The 12,010-nt window shown below is 33.3% G+C and overlaps 1 protein-coding gene and 1 long non-coding RNA gene across 2 annotated transcripts; one reads left to right on the top strand and one right to left on the bottom strand.

The window, feature by feature from the left end:
• The first annotated feature begins 3,702 nt into the window (after nucleotides 1-3,702).
• On the top strand, nucleotides 3,703-4,676 carry LOC147540032 (protein GLUTAMINE DUMPER 5-like). Its single transcript, XM_086644334.1, has one exon. It carries the CDS (start codon nucleotides 3,886-3,888, stop codon nucleotides 4,444-4,446), a length of 561 nt encoding a protein of 186 aa, XP_086500460.1. The 5' UTR covers nucleotides 3,703-3,885; the 3' UTR covers nucleotides 4,447-4,676.
• Nucleotides 4,677-5,567: 891 nt separating this feature from the next.
• Nucleotides 5,568-7,781, bottom strand: LOC147540031 (uncharacterized). Its single transcript, XR_015226228.1, has 2 exons — nucleotides 7,608-7,781; nucleotides 5,568-6,812 (listed from the first exon to the last, which is right to left on the bottom strand). It is a non-coding gene; the product is annotated as an uncharacterized LOC147540031 (long non-coding RNA).
• Nucleotides 7,782-12,010: the final 4,229 nt, after the last annotated feature.

Raw genomic sequence — 12,010 nt, 5'->3', positions numbered from 1 at the left:
TAAAGCTCTTTATATGGCGTTTAAGACCTAATATGTCTATGATGATGGTTATCATAGTGCTTATTCAACTCATGCATCTGTACATTAATTGTAATGACTCCGAGAGTGCATAGCCAAAAAACATTACATGTATTAATTAAGCTTGATACAGAGTATTTAAATGAAAAAATTGGAAAGTTAATCTGATAACACATATTTTATGTTCTACATTTGTCAAAATTTAAATTTATTTTCAAACTAATTTTTTTTACTTATAACTTTGAAATTTATTAACTTAAGTTCAACCATGAAAGTGGACTTTAAGAGTCATTACACTCTCATTATGGTATATATAAATGCATGGTTGATATATAAATTGAGTAAATCCGATAACTTCGATCAACAAAGGCACCGTGAACTCTAAATTAAGACCATCCACGGGCATGAAGTATCATCATATTTTTACTTTATTTATGTTTAACACAAATCAATAAACAAGGGGTTAACTTCAACGGTAAAACCTTATAAATAACTAATTTTCTATTTTCAAAAGGCAAACAAAATTCAATAAGAACATGTTCTTTAAGGACCTAAAAGAATATCATTGTCTCACCATCGTACCATCACTATTGTATTACACTACGGCAACGATAAAACCTTCCACTGCCACCACTATATTCCGACCATGGCAATTTTAAAGAATTTTTTCAAAATCAAATTGAAGGACTTTTTTTTTACAAAACAGTAGATCTCGTACTCCTTCAAATAAATAGAATTTAGTGTCTTAAGAAAAAAAGAATTCTTATCGTTTATTGCGTAATACAAATTTCTTATCTATATGAGAAACGTACATCATAAACCGTATTGCAATTAATGAAGAAAGTTGAATTTTAACTTGTTAAAAATTTATGACGTACACAGTAATAAATTTGAGAGATGCTAGAATCACAAAAGATTTTGACAAAAAAAAGTTCCCAGCTGATGTGGCGGTTGTGATTTTCATCTCTCAACGGCCTAGATTTGGTCAAAGTTTGAAACCACACCCGTCACATCAGCTGGGAACCTTTTTTTTTTGTTAAAATCTTTTGTAACTTTATCATTTCTCAATAATTTTTATGTGATGTGAAGAGGCAGAGATTGTATTGATGTGTAGTACTACTACTAGCCTTCAACAACTTTTTCTCAAAGTGGCAGGCAAAGAAACTAGTGAACTTGCCCACACTCATCATATATCTGTCTCTACCTTTCTCTGTTTCCTCAACCACTTGACCATCATCACCTTGGCCTACTCATTTGGGTATATATGTTCAATAGTGACATCCCTTATAAGTTACCTAGACATATATAAGGTGGTGGTCACTTGCATTTGCTTAGTCCAAAGACTATGATCAATTTATAGAGTTTAAGAAACCGCATAAACCATTCTTAGGCAACTGTTAGTTGTTAGGCCGTTGGGGTATTGTTTTGTACTTTTGTTACTATAAAATATCCTTTTACGTGATCGTTTCAACCGTTGTAACAACATTTTTTGTTATCGTAGTTTATCTTATCATTCTCTGTTTTATTTCTAAAGTTTTTCTATAGCACATCATTATGACGAAGCGAATAACAATTCTTTCATGTTACATGCAAAAACGAGTACAACATGTGACATAATCTATGCAGAGATGTTCAACACCTTAAATTTGGTGGGATTGTTATAATCTTTAATACAACATTATATTATACACCTGAAGGTAAAAAGTGGTTACAAGATCGGATAAAAATAAAAAATTCATCGCAACTTTTAAGACAACTTCTTGCAAAAGAAAAGCATCCCAATTGGATAAAAGGACATGAAAATCATAATTCTTAAGCTCTTTGTATCTTCAAGACCACAAAAATATTACTTAATTAAAATCAGTACTTCATTATAGTGGCTTCTATAAATAGTTTTAGTCCCTAGAAATTCTTGGATTTCACTCTTCTCTCATCATATTAATATTTCATCATTCATCATGTGAATCAATTATACCTTCTGTGCCAAACTTATCACAAGTAGGTGTCCGTGTTAATTGGGATATATGGTACCACAATCAATGAGGAATGAGGATGGCATTATTCCACTCTAGATTGGCATAAATTCTTGGCACCACTTTTTGGTGGTAATGACGTAATGTTATTTCCCTTGCATATGCACACAAAAGGGTTGAGTTTGAATAAAAATAGTGACCGCTATTGTGGTTATCACATCTCTTATTGATGTATCAATGTCATTGTAATGACTATAATAGTCACTTCCTTAAAATAAACTTAAAACTCATAAACATTATCATGTGGATGATAGATTGGCTTATTGAAGACTTCCAAAATTAGCTAGACTGACCAAGGCAACCAAGCCTAAGAAGGCAAGTTCCAATGTGAAAAACTTACCATTAGGAGCTCACAACACGTGAAATCTTGAGTGTTGAAGTAAAATAATAGAGGTCGTCTAAAGACATGTTGTGAAGTGAAATTTTCAATTTTAGAACGTACTCCATCATCCCATGTTACTTGCAATTTCTTACTATAAGAAGTATGTAAAATGTGTATGGAGATCCCCCACAATTAAAGAACTAGACATATTTAGGCAGCTTTTAGAATTTAAGGTTAAATTAATTAAATTTAGGGTTGCTATTAAATAGACCCTAAGAGGATAATTTGGTAATAACCTTTGAAACCAAAATCACTAATTAAGCAAATGATCATATAAGAAGGTAGGGTTATGTTACTTTTTTCTTTTTTAGCTTTCCTAGAAAAAACACATAGTGCGGTTTCACTGTTTTCTTAGATATGAAAGAAAGAGAGGTACTAGGCCCCAACTTGAAGTTTGCAGGATAAGCTTTAGAAATCCAAAAAACACTCCATTAAAATATTTGAGAGAGAGAAAGAGAAAGAAGACATTGAAAGACTCCCACAAACACAAGTTGTCACCTTTCTTATTTTTCTAATTCCACAAGCAAAAGAAATACAAAAGCTTTCCCAATGTTTTATTTTTGCTGACAAATATTTACAACTTATACATCCAGATATTCTTTTTGATAGATACTCGCCACCTCTTAATACGTTTTAACATGTTTTTGAACAGACGAATTTCTACTCGGCATGATATCAAAATCTTAGTAATAATGTCTAGAACTAAATATTCACACTTTATCTGCTAAACTCATGTTGGTTGTATATGTATACTATTATGACAACAAACAACTAAGATATAATTAGGACATGAATATTTTGTAAATGTTTTCAGGTATTCATTAGTGTCAGATTTTGTGTCTGGATCTGAACTCCAGATCCAGGTGAAGCTCGTCTCGATCGGACTCTAGATGAAGGTATCCTCCCTTCGTCTGGTTTTCTAGACAAAGGTTCCGGCGACGGGACCATTCCCTTCAGCGGGATTTAGGGATAGAAAGGAGAGGAGAGAGAGAAACAAAAGAGTACAGAGACAGAAGAAAGAGAGAGAGAGGAGATGGAGAAAGGGGAGAGATAGAAGATGATGAAGTCACGGACTGTCGCGGGCAACATCCGGTCGACGAATTTCTGCCGACGACTTATAAAGTGTGTTTCGTTTGCGTTTTTTTATTTATTTTCCACCGTCTTTCTCCGAAAACTTTTCTGCTTTCCCCAAAACGGTGGCCTAAAGCTTAATATACTTGGTAAAAGACATTTGTATAAATTACTAGTAATTATTGTGACTACATCACTACAAGGACCATTACCAAAAATCAAAATATTTAACACTAAATCATTTCCCATCTCAGATCTCACTATAAATACTACTTAACCATTCCCTTTTTTTCATTCATTCTCACTCAAAACTATTCTCTCTCTCTATAAACTTTACTTTCATTAACCCTTTCTCCTTCTAAAATATCTCTGTTTTACAAAATGAGAACTGGGGGTACATTTGAAGCACCTTCAACTTCATCATCAATTTCACCAGCATCAGCAGTAACACACTCACCATGGCATTCTCCAATACCATATTTATTTGGAGGATTAGCAGCTATGTTGGGTCTTATAGCTTTTGCTCTGTTAATTCTTGCTTGTTCTTATTGGAAAATTTCAGGGTTTTTAGATAATAATAATAATAATGAAGAAGAAGAAACAGAAAGAGATCCTGAAAATGGTGATTCTGAGAAATCAAACAGTGAAGAATCCATTAAAGTACCTGCAATTTATGAACAGAAAATTGTTGTGATTATGGCTGGTGAGAAAAACCCAACTTTTCTTGCTACCCCTGTTTATCCTAAAACTATTTATTCTCAAGATTGTAAGAACAAGATAAAGAAAGAAGATCTAGATTCAGATGATAAAATTGATATACCCAAAGAAGAAAATGGTGAAAGGGTAGTAGTAGAATCAGAAAACAGAGGAAATCAAGAAACTTCTCAATCAGAAAACAGAGGAAATCAAGAACCTTCTCAAGCAGAAAACAGAGGAAATTGATGATAATTCTTTAATTCAGTTGGAGCTTGAGAATTGAGATTGGGTTGTTTTTCCTTTTTTGCTCTTGGTAATCAAGAGTTGTCCTGTTTATAGGTTTTTGTAGAGAGAGAAAGTGATGTTTCTTCTCTCAGATGGGGATGATAGAGAAAGTGAAAAACTTTCATTTTTAGTTTGTTTATAAGCGGAAATGTATAAAATTTCTGAGAGGAATTGATGAAAGTTTTGATTAATTAACTGTTTTTTTCCTTCTTCTTTAGAAACCCTAATCTGAAAATTAGTGTAATTATAAAACCAGACAGCAGAAAATGTGAAGAAGAAGAAGAAGAAGTTTGATTTTGGAATCTGATTAGGTCCAGGAGTTCTATGTTAAATTTACAAACTAGGTCCTTATTTTATGAACTAATTAATAAACCTCACTTAAACTTCCAAAATTTTGATTAACTCCATAACTTTACCAACTTGAGAAACTATTTTAAAAGAGTTATTTGTGATATAGAGACAAAATGTTCTAAATCTTTTATAGAGAACAAAACATTTCCTTCAACAAAAAAAAAAAAAAGAAAGAGAAGAAAACATTTCCAATGTATAAAGTAACATTAAATATTTATCACATTAGGTTTTTAATATCTAACAATTAAAATCATATTTTAGTAAAATGCTTGCTATTACAATATAAGAATATGTATTATTTAATTGTATTTTTTTATTACTAAATTATTTGCAATTTTTAAGTGCTTCTATAACTAGTCCGAACAAAATGTAAAGTTATTTTTCTGCAACATGGGTGGAGACAAATCTATGAACATACTATGGAATTTGTATTTTTTGTTGTCTACTTCAGTTTTCTTTTGAAACAACATGATTATCATTACCGTATACGATTATGTATCATGCATTATTCGCCTTTGATACATAATAACGATTGAATATGTTCAAAACTGTCTCTGAAAGACACTTATACATCCTAGAGGTCATCTAAACTACTGTAAAAGACATCATTCACCTTTAATAACAATAAATTAATCAATCGTGGATTTTTACTTCCACTGAGTATCGACTTGTGACTTCCAAATGTTCGAAGTAGATACACGGATACAAAATCCTAAGTGCCAATCCACCGGTCAAACAAACTTATAGCGTATATAAATTAGCCTCCTTATACATAATTTGGTAGTTTTACCCCTTACTAGTTGCCACATTTAACTTTGAATGAGTACTGTTATAGTCGGAAACAAACCGTTATCAAGGGGATGCTTTAAAGTTTCTATACTATAGGGGTTAAAGGATAAGAACATGATAAATGCAAGGACTATTTTGATATACAGGTGAAGTTGGAAAGTGAAACTGGTCAGTGGCAACCTGAGAAGGCATTAGTTTGTTTATAAAGACAAAAACTAATACCCTTGAGATTTGATCTAACGGTGGGAAACGTTTATAAGATGCTTAACTGGATTGCACGCTAAATTTGGAGGAAAGAAGTGGAAAACAATATCTGAAACTGAAAGTCTAAAAAAAGGGAAAAGAAAGCAACCGTTAAGAGTAGAGGTTTCTTGAAAACAAAGTTAGATAGATAAAGCAAATTTAGAGAAGGAGAGATACTGAAATTCAAGATAGAGGTAGATATATAGAGATATGTTCTTGGATTATTTTTTTTTTCCGGTGAAGACGACAAAAGTAGTTGAAGAGATAAAATACTCCCGTAAGAAACGATTCCCCAAACTACTACCAAACACACCCTCAATGAACTTGATTAAGTTAGAAGTATCTCACTTTAAACACTTAAAAAGTCAATTTATTTATTTTTTCGTCTCGTTCTCTTTTCTCTCTTTTGTTCACCTTGTTCATGTTAAGTTTGTGGTCATGCAACTTACAACTAATTGACAATGAGTAGAGACGACCTAGACATTATATGCTTGATTGCTAGATATTCCTTCTCCCGTATTCTCAAACTTCACCATCATCACTGATATTCTGCAGCCGACCACCATCAGTAGCCGACCACCATCGGCAACCACGTAATGCCAATTACCACCGGCACATACCAGTATACCACCTATCCTTCGCTCGCTCATGCTCTCTCTGACTTTCTCTCTCTCACTCTTAAGTTTCATGTGAAACTCTCATGGATGATGTTGCCTCACCCTCGAGGGAGAAGTGGAGAAAGAGAGAGAGAGAAGAGACGGTATTGACGGTGGTACAAGGGAGTCTCAAAATGAATGACCCTTTGGTCCCCTTACATATTGCCTCGATCGAAGAATTTCACGGTGTCCCTTTTAAACTTTCTTTCCACTAAAACATTTCCAATGTCTCTAAAGCAGCTGCCTTCTCGAATTTAAGCCATAAGAAATGATAAGGCAGATAACCAACTATTAAAAACAGCAAAATTAGTAGGGGTGTTCGTTGGTTCCGGTAATTTGGTATCATCCGTTACCAAACCGCCCATGGTTTGGTTAGTGATTTTTCAAACCATTACCAAACCGTTCATGGTTTGGTTCGGTTACTAACCAAACCATCATAAGCGGTTTGGATACTAGCTACTGGATACCAAACCATCCATAAAACAATTTGTTCTCCATGAAAATTGGCGAATCGAGTTACTTTCTTCATACACTGACGTATAAAATCAAGAAAACACTCTTTAAAAATCTGGAGAAACAATCAAACTAACATAATACGTCGAAAAACGTTTAAAACATTAAAGACATGTGCAGACCACCGACCGAAATATTATGTAGTAGCTAGTAATATTATCGATACATGTTTAATATAATACTAGCTAGTAACATTATATTGTAGTGGTGTTGTTGTATTTGTATGAAATTATGGAGATATGATATATATATTTTAGAAAAAATATGTAAACATACAATTATAAATATTAATTGAACTTAACTGGTTCGGTTTGGTTTTAATGGTTCCTAAAAATTACATCCATTTACCGAACCAAACCAGTTGGTTTTTGAAAATCTACAACCATACCAAACCACTCGTTGTTTGGTTTGGTTAGAAAACCGAGTGGACCGGTTTGGATCGGTTTGGTTTGATTGGTTCGGTCTATTTTCGCACACCCCTAAAAATTAGATAATTTTTTTTTTGTTGAGAGACCACTTATAAAGGTATAAGTTAAAAGTTGAAAGAATTTATGACTAGCTGGAAATAACCTTTGTGTAAATAGGTTTCTCATGCAACGACTTCTAAAACCTGGCAGAAATCCAATCCACACTGATCAGATATGGCGTTTTTCCCAACTTTCCCTTTGCAATGTATAGTAAGATGAAATTGCGTCATCGAGTGCTCTTCCAGCTAGTATTTATCTCCGTTGCAGACATAAAATATTTGATTGTGGGCATACTAACATGATAACGCCCATTTCATAAAAGCCTAGATGAACCTAGATTTAGGAAATTTAAAGTTTCATTTTGTTTCTGGTTTAAGATATCAAACCAAATTAGAAGTTTCAATTTAAGAAAACAGTTTGGTTAATTTAGGAATCCTTAATACTTATAAGTTTGGTTTAGTCTATTTTATAAAAAAAAAACACATTTACTTTTTGTACACTTTAGAATATGTATGAATTTAACTCTTGGTCGCTTGTTGCTCTTGTACGTGTGTAAGTTTAACATTCTTTATCATCTATTTTAGTCTCTTTTACTTCATAGCTTTAGTTTCTTCTTTGTTCCATTGTGGCCTATAAAGTTTTGAGTTTGCAAGCATGTTGCAAACATAAGTTTTCTTAAGATTTACGTTTTCACTAACCTCACTAGTTAAGAGTTTTCATTTTTAACCACAATTAAGATATCTTCTCACTCGGATGTTTCGGTCAATTTGCACTACTTTGATAGACACTGACGACATCTTTGCAACATACAATGACTTTCTCGTGTGAATAATTATCTTCACAAATCATTGGGCTAATACAATTGGTACAAAAGCATGTCTTATACGGAGACAGGCGTGATAGTATGCCTGATTAATATCCCGGCCGGAGTACTTAACCGAACGTACCATCATTTTTTATATGAAAAATACATGAATATAAATACTTCCATTTACAATAATGTATGTCAATTCTATCTGAAACCAACATTGAAGAAGTAACATTCTTATTGTACAACTTGACAAACTCTCTAACTAATTGATGTTTGTAGATGGCTTTTGGTATAGGAAGAGCACTATTTAGTAAAGGCAGTGCATTAGAAAGGTCAATTTATGTATTTGCTCTTCCTTTACTAAATCAGTTTAGGGAGGGCGTTATAAGGATCATTTAATAAATAGTGCCAAAATAGAAGGACTTAGATAAAAATTAATAATAAATCTAATATTTTATTCACTTGTAGTTTCTCTCACATAAACAATCAAAACCCTAATATCGTCACTACTATCAACATCACCATTAGTATTAAAAACTTGCAAAGTTTACCATCACTGTAGTCTTAGTTTCGAGCTTTTAATGATTCCTCAAGATCTCATGGATGAGGAACCACCGTTAATGAAGGAGGCAACTTACATCAAGAAAGAAGATTCTTTTCACTTAAACGTAGACATCGACTTAAACAAGGACATCGACTTATACGAAGTTACCGACTTAAACAAAGACATTTATAATGAAGATAATATGTCTCGGGTAAAGAAATATCATTTTCTTGTCTTCCTCTATGGTTGAACAAACGTTTTAGGGTTTTAGGTCGTTTTTTTCGTAAAGAATTTTCGGTTGGATCGTTTGAAAAAAGACAACAAATTTCGGTAGGATCGGCTGAAAAAGACAACAAATTTCGGTCTTAACGGTTGAAAAAGATGACAAATTTCGGTTGGGTCGATTGAAAAAGATGACAAATTTCGGTCGGTCCCGCTGAAAATAGTAATAAATTTCGGCTGAGATGGCTGAAATTAGTCTGTTTTTTCAACCGCCCTGACCGAATTTTTTTAAAATTTTTAGTTGGTATCCATGAATTTTATTTATGCTAAGCGAAATTTCTTTTATGTGAATGTCGCTTATATATTTTTTGAGTTACATCCTTGTTTGTATTCTTCATTGCGATATTGATACTTGAAATCTTCAAAAGTTACTTTAATCAGTGTTAAGACCCTAAAAATCTATGGAGAAATCAAGCAATAACAAGAATTACAAACTCTCTATGGAGATGAGTGTTGTGTTAGTCATCTAGGGTTTAGGTCGAACATGATTCTCTCTTCTCTCTCGAAGGCTTTTAGTCGAACAGGAGGATACTCTCTTCTCTCTCTTATGGTCCAAAATAGTTTGATGGGAGGGACCAAAGTATAAATTTGGAATATTAAAAAAAAAATGTTTATCCCTCCCTATTCTAAAAAGAGTGCTCTCCCTATCTAATGCACTGCATTTTCTAAAAAATGCTCTCCCTATACCAAAATCCTTGTAGATCCAACACTCGGATCATGAAATCTCTTTTTGGATCGGCATGGGGCCCAATTTGATATTCTTGTTTATACATAATAGATATTGGAGACATGACTAGACCTAGAATATTTGGTAAGAAAACATCATGGGTCCCAAAATTGTATAGTGTACCAGTGCCAACTGCTTATTGGACCTTTCCTTTTACACTTATATGATTGTATCTCATATACTAGATGATGTCAATATTGTCCGGACACTGATATTTGTACTAGGGTTTTCTCAGCTTTTTAACAGAAGAAAAATAATTTGATGGGAAGTTGTAAAGGCGTGCCAAGTTATTACCACAACCGCCTCATTTATATATGAAGTTTTCGATCCATATGGCCAGCGTTGCAGTAATATTATTATTGGGGGCGTTTAATTTATAGATATATTTTGGTAATTTTAATTGTTCTGGTGAGTGAGAACAAAACAAGAGAGTTGGTCAGATCCATCACAACCGAGACAATTGCTGAAGCGGATAATGTTTGTTCGGTTTAAAATCGATCAACCCAAACAGAGTTTGGTTTCAATTTGGGTTTTTGAAAAGGGACTTGTTATTATGTATGTATATATTTGTAGTAAAACCTAAATAGTTTTTCTATGGGAGATTTGCTGTTTGGACCCCCTTTCTTATAATTCACTTGCTGTTTGGACTCCCTTTTTCCAGAGTTGCATTTTGAACTCCCTTTTGACGGAATCTTCCAAAAATATTCCGTTTTTAAAGTTATACTTTAAAAATATCCCACTTTACCCTTACATAATCGATATTGCAGTTTAGACTCCCTAATTTATTTAATTCAAGTAGTTTTGACTCATCTTCTTCTTCTTCAATTTAATTCATCTTCTTCCTCCATCTAAGTAAAATCAAGATATGTTTGCATAGGACTCATTGGAGAAGAATGAATCCCTAAAATCATAGGTAACCAGCCGAAATCCCATCACATCCTTTTAACCTCAATTGAGGTAATGAAAGTAAACTAGGTTTGAACTTCCTTTCATTAATGCATTAATAGAACCTGAAAGTAACCCATGATTTAGGGCAGTAACTAGCCACTATAAATAAGATTTAAATTAGTATGATGATTAAAGCTTGCCACATTTTGGGCAGAAGCAACAGGACGTTGTTGATGGGCTGGAAGCTTCCAAAAAGACATGTTCTTTGTAATCATTAGTTTGCTGGTTAATTGAAGAAAATCACTATTTGATTCATGAGATAGAATTTTGATTTGGGGAGCCCAACTAGTGGACAACTGTTGTTAGATTGGGTGATGATTTTCATTCTCCCTCCAACTTTTGTTCCTCTTCTTACACCCTTTGTTCCTCTTCCTCCTAATCGGGTAACAAAATAATCCATGGATGAAGATGATGAAGTTGTAAAGAGAAAAACAGTAATAAGGTAAGTAGGTAACCCAAAATGAAGAGGACATGTTAAAGGATGCTAATAATGCCATGGGTAATTCTAGAGAGAGAAAAAGAGAGAAGGGTATAACAGTCTAAAATATTTTGGGATTGTTATATTTAACATTTTTTTAGAAAAGGGAGTCCAAAATGCAACTCTGGAAAAAGGGAGTCCAAACAGCAAGTGAATTATAAGAAAGGGGGTCCAAACAGCAAATCTCCCGTTTTTCCATTGTTCTTCTCTTTGACACGGTTGATTGAACTTGGTTGGATTCATCAACTGAAGTAATCAAACCAAACCGCATCAAACCAAATTGAGTCGGTTGATGGTTTGATTGGCTTAGTTTAAGTTGGTGATTTAGTCTACTCATTATTAATTTATTTGACTTCGGCTTAATTCAAATAGTCGACAACAGACTGTTGTCCACTAGTAGTTGTTCACATCGAGCAAGAGAGATCGATTCAAAATCACTTGGTCACGACTCATCAACAAGTGAAAATATTGAAACCAATCTTTTTCTTTTTGTATAGGAGATGATGAAACCAACACAAACCCTAGATGTATACATGTCAACAACACTTCATATCACTTTTTTTAATTGTGAAAACCATTCATAAAGAATGCTAATGGGATTTGTTGAGAATCGACTGAAGTATAAAAGGGTTTCAAGCTCCCCATGATGAAATATATCAATTATTTTCCCCAACTTTATAACCTTGGAAGATAGTGATGATAAGACATCATCATAA

The sequence above is a fragment of the Eschscholzia californica genome, unplaced genomic scaffold (assembly GCF_041429995.1).
Source record: "Eschscholzia californica isolate CP2 unplaced genomic scaffold, dmEscCali1.0.p SCAF_5, whole genome shotgun sequence".
Classification (NCBI taxonomy): Eukaryota; Viridiplantae; Streptophyta; class Magnoliopsida; order Ranunculales; family Papaveraceae; genus Eschscholzia; species Eschscholzia californica.
Note: the sequence above shows the minus strand (reverse complement) of the source record. Positions and strands in the feature narration are given on the sequence as shown.

Coding starts and splice junctions, on each gene's coding strand:
- LOC147540032 (XM_086644334.1), top strand. CDS start 3,886: ATGAGAACTGGGGGTACATTTGAAGCACCTTCAACTTCATCATCAATT.